This window comes from Chelonia mydas, chromosome 10, assembly GCF_015237465.2.
Source record: "Chelonia mydas isolate rCheMyd1 chromosome 10, rCheMyd1.pri.v2, whole genome shotgun sequence".
Lineage (NCBI taxonomy): Eukaryota > Metazoa > Chordata > Testudines > Cheloniidae > Chelonia > Chelonia mydas.
Window position 1 is genome coordinate 46434674 of NC_051250.2, and position 18697 is coordinate 46453370.

At 52.7% G+C, this 18697-nt stretch overlaps 1 protein-coding gene across 1 annotated transcript; it reads left to right on the forward strand.

The window, feature by feature from the left end:
• The first annotated feature begins 666 nt into the window (after positions 1–666).
• On the forward strand, positions 667–18657 carry MPI (mannose phosphate isomerase). The gene is made up of 9 exons (XM_043524202.1): positions 667–877; positions 3884–4011; positions 4755–4955; positions 7179–7320; positions 8156–8338; positions 12467–12640; positions 13292–13500; positions 15092–17126; positions 17186–18657. Exons 1-8 carry the CDS (start codon positions 862–864, stop codon positions 15308–15310), a joined length of 1272 nt encoding a protein of 423 aa, XP_043380137.1. The 5' UTR covers positions 667–861; the 3' UTR covers positions 15311–17126; positions 17186–18657.
• Positions 18658–18697: the final 40 nt, after the last annotated feature.

Here is an 18697-nt window from a genome sequence, read left to right on the forward strand (position 1 = left end):
CACACAGACTCCATAGAGTGGGGAAAGGGCCGCGCACGTATTAGGGGCGTTATACACATGCTGGTGTATATCGTGGGGAAGGGGACTGCACACGAGGTGATTGCACACATGCTACGTGCTGTGTATAGTGGGGACGGGGGCTTTGCACACGGGGTTGCACACATGGGGGTGTGTATAGTGGGGAAGAGGACTGCACACGGGAGGGTTGTATATGTGTGGAGGGGGCTGTGCACACGGGTTTGCACACATGCTTGTGTATATAGTGCGGAACGGGGCTGTGCACAGAGGGGGTTGCACTCATGGGGCTGTGTATAGTGAGGAAGGGGGTTGCATATGGGGAGAGGGGCTGTGCATACGGGGGTGGCATACATCCTTGTGTATATAGTGAGGAAGGGCGCTGTGCACACCGGTTGCACGCGTAGAGGTGTATATAATGGGGAGGAAGGCTGTGCACAAGGGGGGTGTATAGGGAGGAAGGGGATTGCATATGTGGGGAGAGGGGCTGTGCACCCAGGGGGTTGCCCCACACTAGGGCAGGACGTATGTGGGGAAAGGGTTGCCCCCGCAGGAGCCCGCATGCACAGAGGAGGGTGTTCCCACGTACACAGGCGGACCCTGCCCAGGCTGGGTGAACAATGGGGCCGGGCGCCACGCCTCCAAGTCGAACCCTGGCGGGGGGCTCGCGTGGCCCGACGACACCGGGCTCCTCCCCCCCCCCCGGCGCTGCTGGGCTTCAGGCAGGGAACTACCTCTCCCAGCGTGCCCGAGCCGGGAGGGGCGTGGCCGCCGCTCCATCCCGGATCTCCCCTCGCTCGGCTGGCGGGGCGGTGCAGGCTGGGGAAGCGGGCACCAGGCGGAGCCATGGCGGAGCTGAGAGGTGAGTGGCGGCGGCGGCGGCGGCCGGGGCCGAGCCGCTCTGGCGGGGATGCTGGGCGGGTGGGTCCCATGGCCTTGGGGAAGGGGCTGGGCTCGAACCTGCCCCCGCTGCTCAGACACCCCCGTCCCGGGGATGCGCCTTCCTCGCGGCAGCGTCTGGGGGCAGCGGCCGGTTCCCCGCAGAGCGGGGCACATGGCACCTCCTATGCCGGCAGGGAATCCGCCAGGTCACCGCCAGGCTCCTAGGCCAGGCGTCCCTGGGGCTGGGGTAGCACCGCCCTGGGTTCTGTGGGGGCGGGGCAGGACGCCTGGGTTCTATTCTTGGGTCTGCATGAAAGGTGTATTGATGGGGGAAGGGCTGAGAGGCAGGACTCCTGGGTTCTATTGGTGGGTGGGAAGGGAAGGTAGAGGGGCAGGACTCCTGGCTTCTATTCCTGTCTCTGGAAAGGGATTGGGGTCTGTTGGTTTGTGGGGAGGGGCTGGGGGTCTGGACTCTTGGGTTCTATTCCTGAGTGCTGCTGATTTCCACATGTGGTGTTGGTGCAGCCTCTCCTCCGTACTTCCGTTTGTGTGTGGAAAATGGGTGTCATAGTCTTTGCCCACACCTCTGCCATCCACAAAACTGCCAAGTGAGAGACAAACTCTGTAGCTCGCTGGTTCGGGCACCCTACAAGAAGGTGGGAGGTCCCAGGTTCTGGCCCACTGCTCCAATCACTCTTTAATTATTTATCCACATTGTAACAGCTTGAACAGGAGAGACTGAGGGAGGCGCTATATATATATATATATATGGGGTATATCAGACTATCCCATAGCTCAGTGCTTAGCACACTCTCCCAACAGGTGGGAGATGCCTGTTCATATCATTTCTTGTCAACATCTCCCATTGACAGTTGTAGGCGGCCCCTCGCCTAGCATGCTGGCTTTTGTGGATCGCATTCTAAGGTGCCTATCTCCACTCATTGTATAGAAGCCTAGTGGGCCAATAGCTCTGTGGATCACAGTGTCGTTCCTGTGATTTTCTAGGTGCCATGAGTCGCTCCCACCCTCTCTGTCTGTCCAGGCTCTCCTGTGGTCCCCATCATTGTAGTATATGAGAGTTAAATAAGGGTTTGGTTGGTTGTTGTGTTTTTTTTTTTTTTTTTTTTTTTTGACGAAAGCTTAAATTCTGCAGAAATCAATGGCTTCGCTTACTCCACCCTCCTCTTCCTTGTCCCTTTCCACTTGTTAGGGAAAGTTTCCTGCTTAGCACTGGCAAGTAGAGTTTTTGAGGCCTACCAGGGATGCCAAGCCCTGCGTGAGCACTTGGTGAATCCAAGAACGCAGGTTCAGCCAGGCCTGCAAAGTCTGCTTAGGACCCCGAAGATCAAAGATTCTGCCATCAGCAATGTGACTGATGCATGAGGAGGAGTGGAAGCTAGCTTACCTTCCCACAACTGTGTGGGCTGTGCGAATGACAGTGTAAACACATTTTTGTCTGGCTCAGCAGGCATGACTCAAAGATGATGAGGCGGATCTGGGGTGTGAGGATGCCATATTTACCCAAAAAGAAAAGGAGTACTTGTGGCACCTTAGAGACTAACAAATTTATTTGAGCATAAGCTTTCATGAGCTTCAGCTCACTTTATCGGATGCATTCAGTGGAAAATACAATGTTTACACAGTCACACTTTAAACCATGTTGGGGAGGAGGTTTGGCCAGTTTTGGAGCTGGAGGCTCTTGGAATAGTTGAATGTCTTACACTGGGGCACAGATCTTTCACCGACATTTGTTGCTCTAAACTGAAATTGTCTTGTAGTGAAACATACTGGACTTGAGGTAGTGGACATGTGTAGAACTGGACTGTGTGGTGCTAGACCAGAGCATGTGGGTTTGGACTGGAGGGTATTGAGAAAACTAAGGCTCTAAAATCATGAATGGTGTGGAGAAAATGAATAGGGAAGTGTTCTTTACCCCTTCATTTACCACAAACCAAAGGTCAGCCAGTAACATTAATAGGCAGCAAGTTTAAAACAAACAGAAGGAAGCACTTCTTCACACAACACACAGTCACTTTGTAGAACTCGTTGCCAAGGGATGTTATGAAGGCCAAAAGTATAACTGGGATCAAAAAAGAACTAGATAAGTTCGTGGAGGATTGGTCCTCCAATAGCTATTAGTCAAGATGGGCAGGGATGCAACCCCATGTTCTGGCATCCCTAAACCTCTGACTGCCAAAAGCTGATACTGGATGACAGTGGATGGATTGCTCTATAACTGTTCTGTTCATTCATTCCCTCTGAAGCATCTGCCACTGGCCACTGTTGGAAGACAGGATACTGGACTAGATGGATCAGTATGGCCGTTCTTATGCTCTTATGAGCTGACGTGGAGGAGCTGTAGAACCATGCCATTAGCATGTGCTCAATACTGTGCAAAACACATCATCGCAGCTCCAAGGATCGTGTGTTCTAAATTAGAGACGCAGGACCGTTCAGATCTATGAAAATGGTCTCTCCTGGGCCTCTAGGGGCTACTGTAATACAACTAATCCTGATAATCCATCGTTTTCTCTGGTGGATGTTGTTTAAACGTCTTAATGGAAGAAGTGAGTTTTCAGGAGGGGAAAGTGGTTGGGTGTATGGGAGAGGAAGACTGCTCTGAGTATGAGGAACAGCATGGGAGGAAGCGTGAGGATGAGCGTGGGAGAAGGACACAGGGCAGTTAGGGGCCAGGATAAGTTGTGCAGAGACCTAGAGATGGGGAGCTTGAGTTTGATGGAGGAGCCGAAAGAGGAATGCGGATGGGATGGTGCGTTGATCTGAGCGACAATATTTTGGAGGGTGCAGCTTCCCAGAGGGGAGAAGGTTGCAGCAGTGGAGGCAAGAGGAGGGTCAAAGTACGGACAGGAATTTTAGCCGGGGGAGCCAGGTGGCTGGGATTTGGCGATGTCAGGCCATTTTGTGAGCCGGTGATTTTTGCCTGCCGTGTCCTTGGATAACCCTTTGTTTTTGTGTGTTTGCTTAGTGTTTCCCCTGTCCTGCGTTGTGCAGAAATATGCCTGGGGGAAGATTGGCCTGGACAGTGAAGTGGCCAAGCTGCTGGCTAGCAGTGATCCACTGGCACAGATTGATCCAGACAAGCCATATGCTGAGGTAAGCCCCCAGCTCCCTCTCTCTGCCCTTCTTCTGTGACACAGGTTTTGCTGAGATCCCAGAGTCAGCCACTTTCCCTCCCCTATCTCCACCCTCATGACTGAGGCCAAAAGTTGGCTTCTTCCTTTGAAACATTGCAGCTATTACGCACATGAATAGAATCTATAGTGGCAAGTGTGCTCTTGATCCTCATGCTTCAAGGCATAAGCAGATCACCAGCTGAGGTCAGGCAGGAATTTGAATCCCTTTTCCTTGCACTTCGCTGCAGTGCAATGCTGACAGAGTGGGCAAAGGGGAAGGGGTGGGTGGGTATGGGGGACCTGGTCTTTGTTTGAAACATTGCATATCTGCTGCTGCGGGAGACAGGGTACCGGACTGGATGGAATGGTGGTCTGCACCACTGTGGCAATTCTTGTGTTTTGAAAGGTACTGAGGAGAAGATCAAGATCAAGCCTGGCAGATCAGACCTCTGTATACTTTGACCTAGCTGGGAGATGAGGAAATAATTGTAGGTGGGTGGATGTGAGAGATGCGCTTAGAAACTAAGGGGGATGCTGATATTCAGTCTGAACTGTAGCAGGAAGCAAAAGCTGAGAATTCAAGTACAGACAACCCTACCTCCTTTCCCCCTCTCCTTGAACCTGTCTGTTTGGCCTGTTTTGTAAGCCTGTCGAGAACCATGCTGGAGATGCTAATGGCTTTGTCTTGTCCCTCTTTTTCCATCCCACAAATGCCTGTTCCAGCTCTGGATGGGAACCCACCCCAGAGGCGATGCTGTTATTCTGGATAATCGAATTCCCCAGAAGACCTTAGGACAGTGGATAGGAGATAATCCTGGATGCCTGGGATCCAAGGTCAAGGAGACTTTCCAGGGCCAGCTGCCTTTCCTATTCAAAGTGCTGTCGGTTAACACAGCCCTGTCCATACAGGCCCATCCCAATAAGGTAAGAAGCTGTTCTGAACCCCCTCTGAGTGCATTGCTGGGGCCTTGCAGGCAGCCTCTCTGCAGATGTCCCTGAGGTAAGCTATGCTGCTGAGCCAGGACTGCTCTCGTGGCATGATGCTCAGGAGTGCACCACGTTCATGGTCCCCTACCCACTGAGCTCTGGAACGGTTGCCATGGTCCCCTACTCACTGAGTTCTGGAACGGTTGCAGATGCTGCCAACACCTGGCTGTTGCACTCCATACCCAGAGGCTGCTTGGTACCTGACAGAGCATAGCTAAAGACAGACCTTGCTCCAAAGCCAGTGCAGATACAAAAACAATCCCCCCTTAGAATCAGAGAATATCAGGGTTGGAAGGGACCCTCAGGAGATCATCTAGTCCAACCCCCTGCTCAAAGCAGGACCAATCCCCAACTAAATCATCTCAGCCAGGGCTTTGTCAAGCCTGACCTTAAAAATATCTAAGGAAGGAGATTCCACCACCTCCCTAGGTAACGCATTTCAGTGTTTCACCACCCTCCTAGTGAAAAAGTTTTTCCTAATATCCAACCTAAACCTCCCCCACTGCAACTTGAGACCATTACTCCTTGTTCTGTACCCTTCAACTTGCACTCATCCAGCCCCCCTGGGATGAGATGCATCTTGCTTCTCACCTGCATGGGTGCCCCAAACGTGCTGTGGTGGCTGGAGGGAAAGAACACGGCATGGCCTCTAGGTCTTGAGAAGGAGCCCTGCCATGTCACCATCAGGTCATATTGTATTTTGACCCCATTGGTCTCAATGGCTGTGACAGAGCATGGAGCACATGGCAGAGTAGGTCTATGTTAGAACAGGTCATTCAGTAAAATGCCTTCACTGCTTCTCCCAAGTTGCCTCCCTCAGTATAGGGACACGCCCAGTGCGATGCACAGAAATAAGAACAATGGGAACATAAGTGTCTGTTGTGTCCTCTGCCCCATCGAGAGTCTACACAATAGGCTACCGTTGAAATAGCGCCCATCCAGGTGTAGTGTAATGGTGAGGCCTAGGTGTCTACTTCAGCACCAGTCGTCTTTGAGCTTTCGCCTGTTACAACCGGCCCAGTCAGGCCCCCTGAGCATCTAATGCCGGTCTGGCATGTTGAGCAGTGAGCCTGGTCGGGCCCTGGCAGTGCTCCTATGTACACTGCTGCTTTGTGCGACTGTGAATTGTAATAGCTTAATGCAGATCAGCCAGTGTATGTTGTGTACGAGGGGCTTTAAACATAAGGCAACAGTTCTGTTGGTCATAAACTCTTGTTAAAAGCTCTTTGTACAAAACCTAAATACTGGGCTTGAATCAGCCACTGGGTGTCGTGGCCAGCTCTGACTGCTCGTTTGAGGAGCTGTTGTATTGCATGAGGGCAATAAAACATTCCTTTTGCGTCATAAGGCTAGGCCCTCACCCCTGAGATGTTTGTTCTCCACCCATTTCCTGGGGAGGAAATAACTGAATGAAGCACAGGAGAAGAACTATACTCCTCTTGGGCAGAGCATGGGGCTGGAGCTCTCGCTGAGGGGTGTTAAGTGCTATGATCTCAGCAACTGGTTCCCATCTGATATCAAAAAGCAGCTTTAAATTAAAAATGCAGAAAGAGTCATTTGACAGGAAGCCTTCAGCTCAGTAGCAAGTGCTACTGCTGAGACCCCTCTATTCAGCCTGGTGAGAAGTGCACAGCGGACTAAACCCAGGGGACATCAGCCCAGCCCTTGCTAGCATGTGCTTGTATCCCAGATCTCCTTGGTGCTGCAGTGTTGCCGTGTCTGCTGGCTGCACCTGCATTTCCTCAGCATCCTGTGTTTTTAAATGTGCAGTCGCGGTGCTGAAGTGTCCTGGTGTGAGGGCCGCAGCAGTGGGCAGAGAAAAGAGGTAGGTGGGGGGATTCAGTGGGAATGTTTCACTGGTTGGGCATTTGGGCTGAAGCCTGGTATGTAGCTAGCCGTAGCCCCTCTCTGGGAAGCCACGAAGATGGTGCAGTGAGGGAGCCCAGGGAGTGAGAATTCTGCCCGGGGTGAGTCACTCTGACCCCTGGGGCAGGACTGGCTCTCCTCATTGAATCCATTTGCTGGCATACCCGCAGCCCTGTGGGATCTCTTTCCCCAGGATGCAGCCTCCCAGCGCGTGAGCTGGCGAGGAGGGACCTAGTTGTTGAGGGGGGATCGCCCGGGCTTTGACTCTTTTTTGTCCTCGTCTCCCCTCTCTAGGAGCTGGCGGGGAAGCTTCACGCCCAGTTTCCTGAGCACTACCCAGATGCCAATCACAAGCCAGAGATGGCCATTGCGCTGACCCCCTTCCAGGGCATGTGTGGCTTCCGGCCCGTGGAGGAAATTGTGGCTTTTCTGCAGAGTAAGCACCAGGTGGTGCTGCTGGCTGGGGATGTGCTGGGCAGGGCAGGAGAGGGGGGCTAAAGAGCTCCCAAGCTTGGGACTGCCGACTAAGAGGAAGGGTCAGATGCTATGGTGGCGGGGGGGGGGGGGGGGGGGGGGGGGGGGGGGGGGCAGAAAGGGAGGGCTGAGCACTTGCAGGGGTTAATAAGATCCCCTTCAATGTATCTCTGAAGCTGGGCTGGGCATATCATCCTCCAGCCCCTGGCGGTGGCCCTCCAAGCAGAGCCCTGCAGGGAGGAGAAATGCCAATGCATAAGGCCCCAAGCTTGCACTCCCCTCTCACTGGGCCTACCTGCAGGGGGCTGATCACTCCGACTGACCAGCCGTGATTATGGGGGCTGCTCCATTGCTGAGCCCCTCGCCCCCCAGGGGAAGCTGCCCTCTGCCGGATGGCAGGAGCAGCACATTTGCTGCCCTAGCTTCGTAATGCAGAACATCACCTGGGATAAGGCTCAGCGGAGCAGCTCGGAGACACTAAGCCAGCCTGGACCTGGGGCTAGCACCTTCATGTTGGCAGTTACTATATCCTTTCTACACGCTTTTCAAACACAGGTGCCTAAAACAGAGATTTAAATGCCTAAGTGTGTACCAGAGTGCAAAGCTGGGCCCTGGGAAGGCAGGGATGGGGCAGGGGCTCCTGGCTTCTATGGCCAGCTCTGTGACCATAAGCCAGACGCTTTGTAAAAGGGGGCGTGGTGTTAGCAGCCCATCCCTGGGGGGGTAGCTGAGTGGGTGGGTTTGCCCCTGCTATCCTACCCCAGCCTGGGCCCCTGACAGGCATCTGCCCTTTGCAGAGGTCCCCGAGTTCCGGGCACTGATCGGCAACGTGGCAGCGGAGCAGCTGGAGCGCAGCGTGTGCAATGACCCCCGGGGCGTGTCTGCTGCGCTGCGGATCTGCTTCACCAGGATGATGAAGAGCGAAAAGAAGGTCTTTGTGGACCAGCTGAACATGCTGGTGAAGAGGATTTCCCAGGAAGGTTTGTTCGGCGCCTGCCTGTGACATGGAGAGCCCCGCGTCCCGGGGGTGGGGTATATGTGTGTCAGGGATGTGGCTGTCTCTTCTTCCTGTCCGTCCAGGGGGAGGAAAGTCCCTTGGAGCTGGGACAACTCAGAGGCTACCTGCATGGATCCTTGCCCCACGCTGGCCCTGGCAATGCCCTGGATTAGTGAAGGGGATGGAGCTGCCATGGATCTTTGGTGGCAAGCGGGCATCTTGGAGTGGATAAGAGGGGGTAGCATCTTTGTAGTTACTGACTGGCTCTCACTTTTAACAGCGCCCTGGGTGGGTGGGTGATCATATTGGATGTAATGTCTGGGTTCGCTAGGGGGATGCTGCAGGTGGAGAGGGCATGACACACAGGACAGAGTGCAAGTTTCACTGCTAGCTCCTCCCCAGCTCCAGTCTTCGGACTGTCCCTCCCACAGTGCAGCCGACCAGCCTTGCTCCAGAATAACCAAGGGCTGTGCCCTTTGCTTGCTGGTGTTTGGTCTCGTGGGTGCTAGCTGAGGCTGTTACATTGTCAGCCGCCTCCCTGCAGGAACAGCGCAGTGATCTGGCACCATCTCCACCCTGCCATTCCAGTCCAGGCAGAGCGCTTTGGGGAAAGCAGGTTCGCCATCAGAGGCAGGAAACGTCCCCTGAAGTGCACACAACCTCCGAGCTCTACGCTGCTTTGCTCATGTAGGAGAGACCTAGCTGTCTGCTGGTTGGCCAGTGACAGTCTGTGAAATGGGGAGTGGCTACAGGATGCACCTATCCTGTAGAGCCCCCTGCTGGCCAAACGTGGCCCTGCTGGCATTCCCTGCCTCAGTTTCCATTCACCAGGGTTTCCTGTCTGTCCTGGACATTCGTGGATTAATTCTCTGGCTGGGTCACTCTGAGTTCATTCCCCTTCTGGGGTAACAAATGTCCAAACAAAGTTCTTTTGCCTAACTTGGGCTCCTCTTCAGCCTGCCTTCTGGGCTCCCTTTATCCCCGAATGGAGAGACGCAAAGTGCTGACTCCCGAGCCACTTCCCTGGTGTCCTTCCAGCCGTAAGTCAGGACTTGCTCCCTAGAATTCCTTCACCAAACTAAATTCCCTGCCCCTTGTGAGGCCTGGTGTTTATCAGGCTGCCACCTGACTCCCACTGGGAGGCAGCTAATTGTGGCCTAGGCAGGGCTGATTGAACAGGGCTGGCTAGCGTCTGGCCTTTAAAGGGGCAGGCCATCCTGGAACAGGAGCTTTATGAGACAGAGCCCCTGAGCCTGACCATATTCCCTACCATACAACCCCTGAGAGGACGGATCAGCTGAGCGCACGGTGGGGTATGTGGTCCCTGACTGCTTGGGGGTGTTAAAGATCCTAAGTCACTTGTGAGACGCATGTGTAGCCCTAGCGTCCTGACAGCTATCGGTCTTGGGTCCCTACGCTCCGCCCTCTGACTTTTACCTGAGTGTGACACCTCTTCATTGCCTGCCCTGGGAAGCTTTGCTGGTGTTCGCATTCCCGAAGTGGCTGCAGTTCAGCCCCTCCCTCTGTATTTGTACAGGCGCTGTGTAAGTTGCCCTGGAGCGATACCACCACGAAAGGCCTCTGATTTGTGAGTTCAGCACTGAACACGAGTAACGTTATGGCTTGGGGACAACACCAGGGGCTTCAGATCCCTCTCTGTGCATAGTTTATCCAGTAAAAATAAACTGAGTGGAGAAGCCATGTGGGCCTGGAGGGCGCATGTGTATTTATAACCAAAGAGTAACAAGCATGGAGAGGATTTTGCCTCCTGCCCTCCCTGCACCAGGAGGGCAAACTCTGAGCATTCTTGGCTGGAGCTCGTTCTATCCCAGCGTGGTCTTTCCCTTCAAGGCTGATCTGCTCCTTGAACCAACCCAGCGAGTGTTTGCCCGACAAGCAGTAGGAGAGGAGCGTCCGTCTGTGTGGCATGGCCCACAACCATGAGTGAGGGCAGACTGTCAAGAAGCAGGGCACAAATCCCAAATTAGCTGTGAATCCTAGACATAGATTTCACCAACCACCTAACAAGTGTGAACTCGTAAAGCCCTAAAACAGCCTTAACATGGAGTCTCTGACAGTCCCCTGGGGCACTCCAGTTTATCTTGCAAACCGGTCTTTGTGATACAGGCCCCCTTATGCCCAAAATCCCAACAATATTCAGGTTACTCCCAGTCACTTACCCCAGGTCAATTGTACCTTAGATCTCTTACCAGAGGCAATGCTTGTAGCCAGTCCTGTGATTAACTAAAGATTTATTAACTAGGAAAAAGAAATGAGCTGTTTACAAGGTTAAAGCAGGTAAACATACACGAGTTACAAGTTTAGGTTTCAAAAGGTAACAGACGCGTGCTGTAATATGCAAGCTCTATATGTCCTTTAGGGCTAACCCAAGTCATAGCATGCTTATGCCTATGCTTAGAATTATTGCCCTCTCTGAATTCCAGGCAGCATAGTCATAACAATTCCTCCTTGGCAGGGATTTTTATGCCCTTCCCCCAGCTTTGAAGCTGTAATGGGATGCGGGCTTGTGCACATCCCCTCTTCACGGGTGTGGGGGGAGCAATCACCAAAGTCTTTTGTTGACTGATGTTCCACAATGGCTTGTCTGGTGTCTAGAGGCCAGGCTGGGGAGAGATGACACCTCTTGTGGTAAACTGGCACTTCACACTTGGTGATGTCTCTCCTTACTGTCCCTCCTTTTTTTTTACACTTCTAGCAAACACCCATTACCTTATACCATGGGGTACAGATACTTCAAGTAGGATTAATGCAGGCAGCAGCCTGCAAGCATTCCACACAATCTAAACACTAACCTCATTCTTATAATTCTCGTATCTGTTTTCACTATCGTAACCCACAGGGAGCCAGACTGGTTTCCAGCTCTGCATTTGTCAGTGTGCAGTGAGGCCTGCACCTTGGCATGAGTTGGCACCTGCTCTGCCAGGCTCACACTGCCCTCCCCCAAGCTTATGCCAAATCTTCGGCAGTCTCTCCTCCAGGTTGCTGGGGCTCTGTCGGGGAGGCTCCCAGAGCGGAAATACAAAGGAGCCCTTTTATGCCAATGGAGGGGAAGCGCGAGCCAAGCCAGAGAGGCCTCCTTTCTAATGAAGGAGTTTCAGGCCAAGTGAGGTTGCCCCAGTCTCTGCTCGAGCGGGAGAGGGGGAGGAGGAAGAGCTCCAAAAGGCCATTCTTGGGTGGGGGAGAATGCCCCTCCTGACTTGCTGCTCCCCACTGGAAGAGGAGGGAGGGGCTGAAGTGGGAAATGTGGGGGAGGAGATATGGAGATGAGTATCTGTCCCTGGATGCCCACCTTCTTCCTCTCCTTCCCTGCGAGAACTGGGACATGGGAAGGAAAGGATGGAGCTGCTGGATGCTGGGGAGAGTGCGGCATGTGTGTGGAATGGGCAGGTGGGCAGAGGGCTTTGGAAGTGGAGTGAAGGGGTGGGTCCAGGTGTGTGGTGATGTATCGTAGCTGGCAGGGTTTGTGTCTGGGGGGTTGGGGAGTAAGCATTTCTGCTATCCAGGAGATGCCCCTGTGGGAGAGAACAGGCCACTAGCAGCCTCTCTCCACCATGATCAATTGTTGGGTTTAGTGAGACAGGGTGGGGTGGGTGGCCTGTGATCTACCGGAGGTCAGGCTGGGTAATCAGTTCCTTCTGGCCTTATACTCTGACTGTTTGATCCCGCTGTCCCCAGACAGTGGCATGGGAAAAGCTAGCCAGCCCACCCATCTCTTCCCTAGAGCAGAGCCTGGGGACATTGGACCCTGTGTCTCTGGAAGTGGATGGATCTGGGTGAGGCTCATGTGGCTAATCAGGTCTGACTCATAACCACACCCAGGCAGGTTGCATCCCTCGTTGGCCACCTGTCCTCGCTCGTCCCATCTCTGGGGATCTGGAGGGACTCAGATGTGCAGCCGGAAATGTCTAGGCCTGCCCTGGCCTCCTGATGAGGAGGGTTTGGGGGAACCCCAAAGCCGTTGACACCTGACCCCTGGGCTGGCAGCACTGTGCTGCCCCCGCTAGCGGGCTGTAAGCAGAGCAGGGGCTCTCGCAGAAGGGACTAAGTTGTGGGGCTGCTGCTAACCTGGCTTTGCTCTTGTCCCCCACAGTTGCTGCGGGGAAGGACACCTCGGGGAGCAGCGGGAAGCTGCTGCTGCAGCTGCACTCACAGTTCCCGGGAGACATCGGCTGCTTTGCCATTTACTTCCTGAACCTGGTGATGCTGCAGCCAGGAGAGTCCATGTTCCTGGGAGCCAACGAGCCTCATGCCTACCTCTATGGAGGTGAGTTCGAGTGCCGGCTGGGCAGGTGTGTTCCCGTGCCTAGCCAATGCTATTGAGACCGTTATGAATAATAGCATTTGTGATTCCACTCATCGGTGGATAGTGGCTCCTATAATGGGATGGGCACTTTGTAACCCTGGCTACGGTAAGGCTGCCGCTGCCAATCATCATGATCCATGACTTATGCTGATCTCCAGGTTACACCTTATCTCAAGCACCCTGCCTTGGCCATTGTGGGACCCGGGATACCAAACTAGGTGGCTCGTTGGCCTTTTCCAGTGAGGTCACCACTAAGTGTCTCCACGGACAATGGAGTGAGAGGCTGCCGCTCGGATTGTGCTTTCTGTTGCGTTGTGGAGGGAGGTGTTTCAGGCTCAATGTTGCCACCTGCTCCCCTACCCCGTAGGTGCCCAGCCTGGCGTTGACAGCAGCTGTTTGTGGGGTGTGGGGAGGAAGTGTTCTCTTACTCAGTGTCTCTGAGATGATGGGATGGCACGTTTCCCTGAGCCAGGCATCCCTAGTCTCTCCCGCTGTGAAGGGACGAAGGCTTTTCCTCCTGTCTGGAGCCTGCTGGAGCTGAGTTCAGACACCTGGCTTCTGATCGGGAGGGTCCCACCTTCTTGCACTGACACTGAGCTCCTTGCTCCCCAGACTGCATCGAGTGCATGGCATGTTCCGACAATACCGTGCGAGCCGGCCTGACGCCCAAATTCATTGACGTGCTCACCCTGTGTGAAATGCTGAACTACAACCCAGCGCCCAGCAGCTCCAAGGTCTTTGCCCCCACGCAGAGCCGCTTGGATCCCTGTGTCTACCTCTATGACCCGCCTGTGCCAGACTTCACCGTCATGAAAATAGAGGTGAGTGGGGACCCTGGATCAGCAAATTAACTGGGGAAAAAGGGGGTCTAGTAGCAGCATCAGACAGACTGCCACATCTCCTCCAATGGGAGCAAACAGACAGCATCCTTGCCTTTGGATCTCTTTAGCAACTTCTCCATTCCTCTCAACGAGCAGCAGTAAGTGGCTTTGCAAAAAGCTAGAGCTACACCTAAGCCTCCCTTGCCAAAGGCCATGTCACTGTGACGTGGGGTGGGAGGGAAGACACTTCCCAGTCAAGGAGTGGAAAAAAACGCATACATCAGTTGGGTTGCCCATTAACAACCGACTCTTATCCCCTTTCCCCCAATGCTTTGACCTGAGATGAGATCACTGCATCCCCTCCCCAGCCTGTCGGAGTTCCCCCTTCCCTCCCACTTCCTGTACTAGAGGTAGGATCACGGGGTCAGCTGAACTGGGACAAGCCACACTGTGCTACTTGGAGACCATAAGGCACTGGGATAAGGAGATCAATGATACTCAGACCTCAGTGGTTCAGGACCTACATTAGTGACCAACATTACCCGAAAGACCCACAGTAGTACCTGGCAATAATACTATATTTAAACAGTATGATGTATTTAAACAGTCCTATGTAAACAGTATGATGGGAAATATGTAGGTTTTTTAATATATATTATTCTCATAGCAAATAAGTTAATAACTTAGTGCAAGTTCATAACTTAATTGGTTAATAACACTGTAAAAGCATCCTGATTGGTTAATAATGTAGACTGGCTAATAATTAAATCAGTGTTTTAATATCAGGCCCTGCAAAGAGCCCCAGGGGACATGAAAGAGCCACTTGCAGCTCCTGAGTATCACTGGACTCAGCTAGCTGGCTCTGGGACAGATGATGGAGTGTGTCTGCCCATCCTGCCCCCTGAAGCCAGAGTGTCCCATGTCCTCCAGGGAGCTTTGCCTTCTATGCCTCTGGGTCCTGCTCCATTTCCCCCTCCTGCTGCTGCGGCTGGTGTTGACAAGTTTCACTTTGCTTTGAATGCAGGGCTGGGGGAGATACGCCCACCCCTTTCCTGGGTCACATGTTATCAGCCAAGCCCCAGTCTGAGCAGCACTAGGAGGTGCTAAACAGAGCAAGCCGCTCTCTTTGCTCAGTGCTTGGCATGGTGTCAGAGCTAGAAGGCCGGGCAGAGCTGAGACCTGGGGGTGTTTAGCTAGGCCTCGTGCTCTCGGTTGAGGGAGGTGATGACAGGCTGCACCGCTGCTGGTTTTCCCCTCTTCCTGCTGTGCTCTACCATTCACTTGTCTCCCTCCCTCTCCTGGTGCTGTCTCAGCTGCACAGGCATCGCTGCACCATCTTTGGCTGCTCACCTCTCAACAGGGTGCTAGAGACTGACTCCAACATCTGGAGCTTGGCTGCTCTCAGTTATGCTGTGATCTCCCAGGGCTCATGGGGCTTGGGCTGCTGTGAGCAGAGGCAGGCTCCAGAGTGAAGTCACTGGGCCATGGGTCGTCTGAGATACGAGTACAAGTGTGTCCTTGAGGCGGCAGAAACTTGGATCAGAATTTGAGCCCAGATTTGCTTTCCATGGCAAATGTGTTTCCATTGCAGATTCCCTCCGCTATTAAGCTGTACCTCATCTCAGCCATCGACTCTGCCAGTATCCTGCTGGTGATCCAAGGCACGGCCGTGGGCACCTCCACCGCCGCCATTTCTGAAATGACCCTGCGCCGGGGCTCAGTGCTCTTCATCTCTGCCAACGAGAGCGTCTCCCTGCACCTGTCCTCCCTGGATGGAATGCTGCTCTTCCGAGCCTGCTGCCTCCTCTAGCCTGGGACGCTTGGCACCTACCCTGCTGTGACTCCACTTAGAATAGATAGAAACTGGTCTGCGCAAACTAGACTTGCGCATGATGGGTTAGCTTGAAACTTGCCCACAAACCACTGTGTCCAAATCCAAAGCAGCAGGGTCCCAATCTGTAGAAGCAGCAACTCCAATTCCCATCCCCTGACTTGCCTCTCTCCAGCTCCCAGCATTAAATGAAGTGCTGGGAGGAAGAGTCCATTTCCTTCTCCCCTCCCATTATATAACACTATAGCGGCAGCTGCTCTCATGTCTGCTCCAAGTGGATCTGGAGAGCAGTAGGTGAGTTTCCCTAACACAGTGCGTCCTGTAGTGCCAGCAGAGCATTACCTGCACGGTGACATCTCCTTCTGGGCTCAAGTGGGCCATGGAGTTGTAGCTGGAAGGGGGTAGGGAGAGCGTGGTTGGGATTTGTATGGTGGTAAGATGCATGTATACTATTAAGATAGCTCCGAAAGGGACTCCTACCACAACTGGAAAGCACAGTACCGCAAGGGAATGCTGGTGAGTTCCTGCTCAAGGGATGCTGTGCCAACCTGCCCGGGGGGAAGCTATAGAATAAGATGGTTCGGTTGTTGCAGGAAACTCTCCGTGCTTTTTCTCCTAGCTCGTCAATTTCCATGCCTAGCGATGCAGTTTCAAGCCCCGTGATCCACTGTTAGCAGTGGAGCCCTTACCCTTTTAGCTGGGAGGAGAATATTCCCCAGCCATAAGCAGGTTCCTGTGCTGTGCAGGGGAGAGATGCTCACATGAACTCTGTTGAAAGGTTCCATCTCAAGTGGCCTTGATCATCTTGCTGTCTTGTATTTGAAATAGGTGCTGGGTATAATGGAGAACTCATGTGGCGCTCACCCCAATCTGTCCTAAGCAGTTCCTGCAGCAGATAGGTTGACAAGTGGGATTGAATCTGTGGCTTGTCAAAGTCTCCTCTGTGCCTGCCACATGCTAGCATTATTGACTCACTTTCATGAACAGCAAGTGCATCCGCAAAACCATCAGCCAGCAAACCCTCTCTCCCATGTGCCCACTTTACTGAGGCCCCGATCCTTGGCCTAAAGCCTTAGTTTGGAGATGGGTATTAGACATCCACAGCTGCTCTTCCAAAGGCTGCAGCACCTGACCCATCCAGTTGTTTCTGGGGATGATAGTTATTCCATTGTGTGCACGTGCAAATTACCCATTTCTCCTAGGGGTAGAGTGTGAGGAGAGTCGGGGTGGAGTAAGGCTTATAGAGGACCCAAAGTGACCAAATGTGCTTTTGGCAATTAAAGGGGAAGGGTGTGGGGGGGGGCCCACAACGCTAAGCTGTGCTGGATCAGCCAGACTCTTCATGCAGGCCTTCCTCTACCACTAACAGAATTGCCTTGGGCTTAAACTTCCTCTTCATAACAACAAAAGCAGTGGGGCTGTGAGAATTCCCCTCCCCCCCCTGTAAATTCTGCCACAGCAAGACACCTTCCCTAAAGCAAGACAGCGGAGGGGGGTGAACTGTGCACTTTTAAGACTGGTAAGGGGCTATCCTGCTCTGAAGCAGGCATCTCCGAGAATAGTTGGATGCAGAAGCTGTGGTGGTGAGGAATTAGAGTAATGGTCAGCATCAGAGCTCCTGAGTTTTATTCCTGCTTCTGCCTCACTGTAGGATTGTCAGTAAGTCACTTAACTTCTGTACCTCCATTCCTTTACCTGCAAAATGAGAAGAACTGATCTACCTCACAGGGGTGTTGAGGCTGCATGGATGAATGTTTGAAGTGCTTGGAGCTCCTTGGCTGAAATGTGCTATGATGTTATCCTTGCCCTCCACACTCTTAGCTGTCCCCCTCTTCTCAGCCAGACTAATATGAGTAAATGTTATCCTTGCCCTTCACTGGAGCATGAGGAAATGGTCTTAGCTGGAACTGTGCTCAGATTGCTGGAGCTAGTGCTGAAGGGGGAAGCTCAAAGGGTGGTTAGTTCAGTTTGCTGGACCCAACAGGTTGCTCTTGCTAGATTTCATTCTGTTGGTTAGCTGTGACTCCCATGTTCATTGCTAGTGCTATCAGTTATATAGGGCCAGGCTTTCTACAGCCCAGTACTCTGTCCTGGCAAGATTGTGACACTACCAAAGCCTGGTGCTATTTCAGTGTGCCTACAGCTATAGATATTGACTGGATGTTAGACTATAACAGGAGAGGTCACCCCTGCAGGGAGTGGTTAGCTTAAGCTTCCAGGTGGTAGTTGCTGGCATTTTTGGTGGGAAGCGACCTGGTTGCATCATTCCACAAGAGAAGAAATGTGCACCCACAGTGCTAACGTTAAGGGTAGCTTAGGTGTGGTTTGTTCACATCTTAATGGCAGTCCCAATGTGTAGCCCTTAAACGGCCTTTGCTCCCATTGTGGTGTCTAGGTCAGGCAGCACCACAGTGCCATCAGTATTAAAGAATTCACTTTAGTTTTCCAAACCCAGAATGATCTGCTGTGAACACACAGGCTGCAGCAGCCAGGTGTGGTGATAAACTTCCATTTGTGGAGCTGATCCTTGTTCTTTCACCTGCCTGTTGCTCATTTCAATCTTTTAACCATGGAGACTCAGCCTGGGCTCCGTCCCTCTTCAGTTCCTTGTTCCATGGGGGTGTGGTTCATCTATCACTTATCAGATTAATAATATTTATCAGATTAATCTAGGCTAAGAACCTTGGGACCCAGTGAGAATTACATAGCATCAAACTCCACTCCAGTGGAATAATCCCCCCTTTGTTTGGCTTTAAGGAAAAGCTCCTATTTTGATGTAATATTTTAGGCAATTCCTCTGTTGAGAAGGGAACACAGTGTTGTTGTAGAATGAAGCTGTGCTCTTAACTTGATTCATTCTGGAGCCCCAAGAGTTAAATAGCTTCAGAGGGGTAGCCATGTTAGTCTGGATCTGTAAAAGCAGCAAAGAGTCCTGGGGCACTTTATAGATTAACAGACATATCAGAGCATGAGCTTTTACTACGTTGGATGCATGGAGTGGAGAGTTAAATAGGCTCTGCAGGGGTGGGGAAGGAAAGCTGAGGAAAGAACTGAACCCCAGGAGGAACTAGCCTTAGGCATATAACCTGTATTTATGAACCACTGGTGAGTGAGACTTTTCTTCCAACACACCTGGCTGTGCTGGTTTGACTTGTCCACCATGTGCTGCTCTATCAAGAGCTATAAATCCATTTAGCAGGGTGGCACGGGTGGGGCACCAGTGACAAAGAACCATGCAGCATGGTATGTCAACAGCTAGGGTATATTCATGGACTGGAATGTTGTAACATAAAGAGGAATAAATAAAGAGTCACTGCAGAAGACAAGCCCTGGTCTGCACTTTATTTCAAAATGGGTATTAGGAAG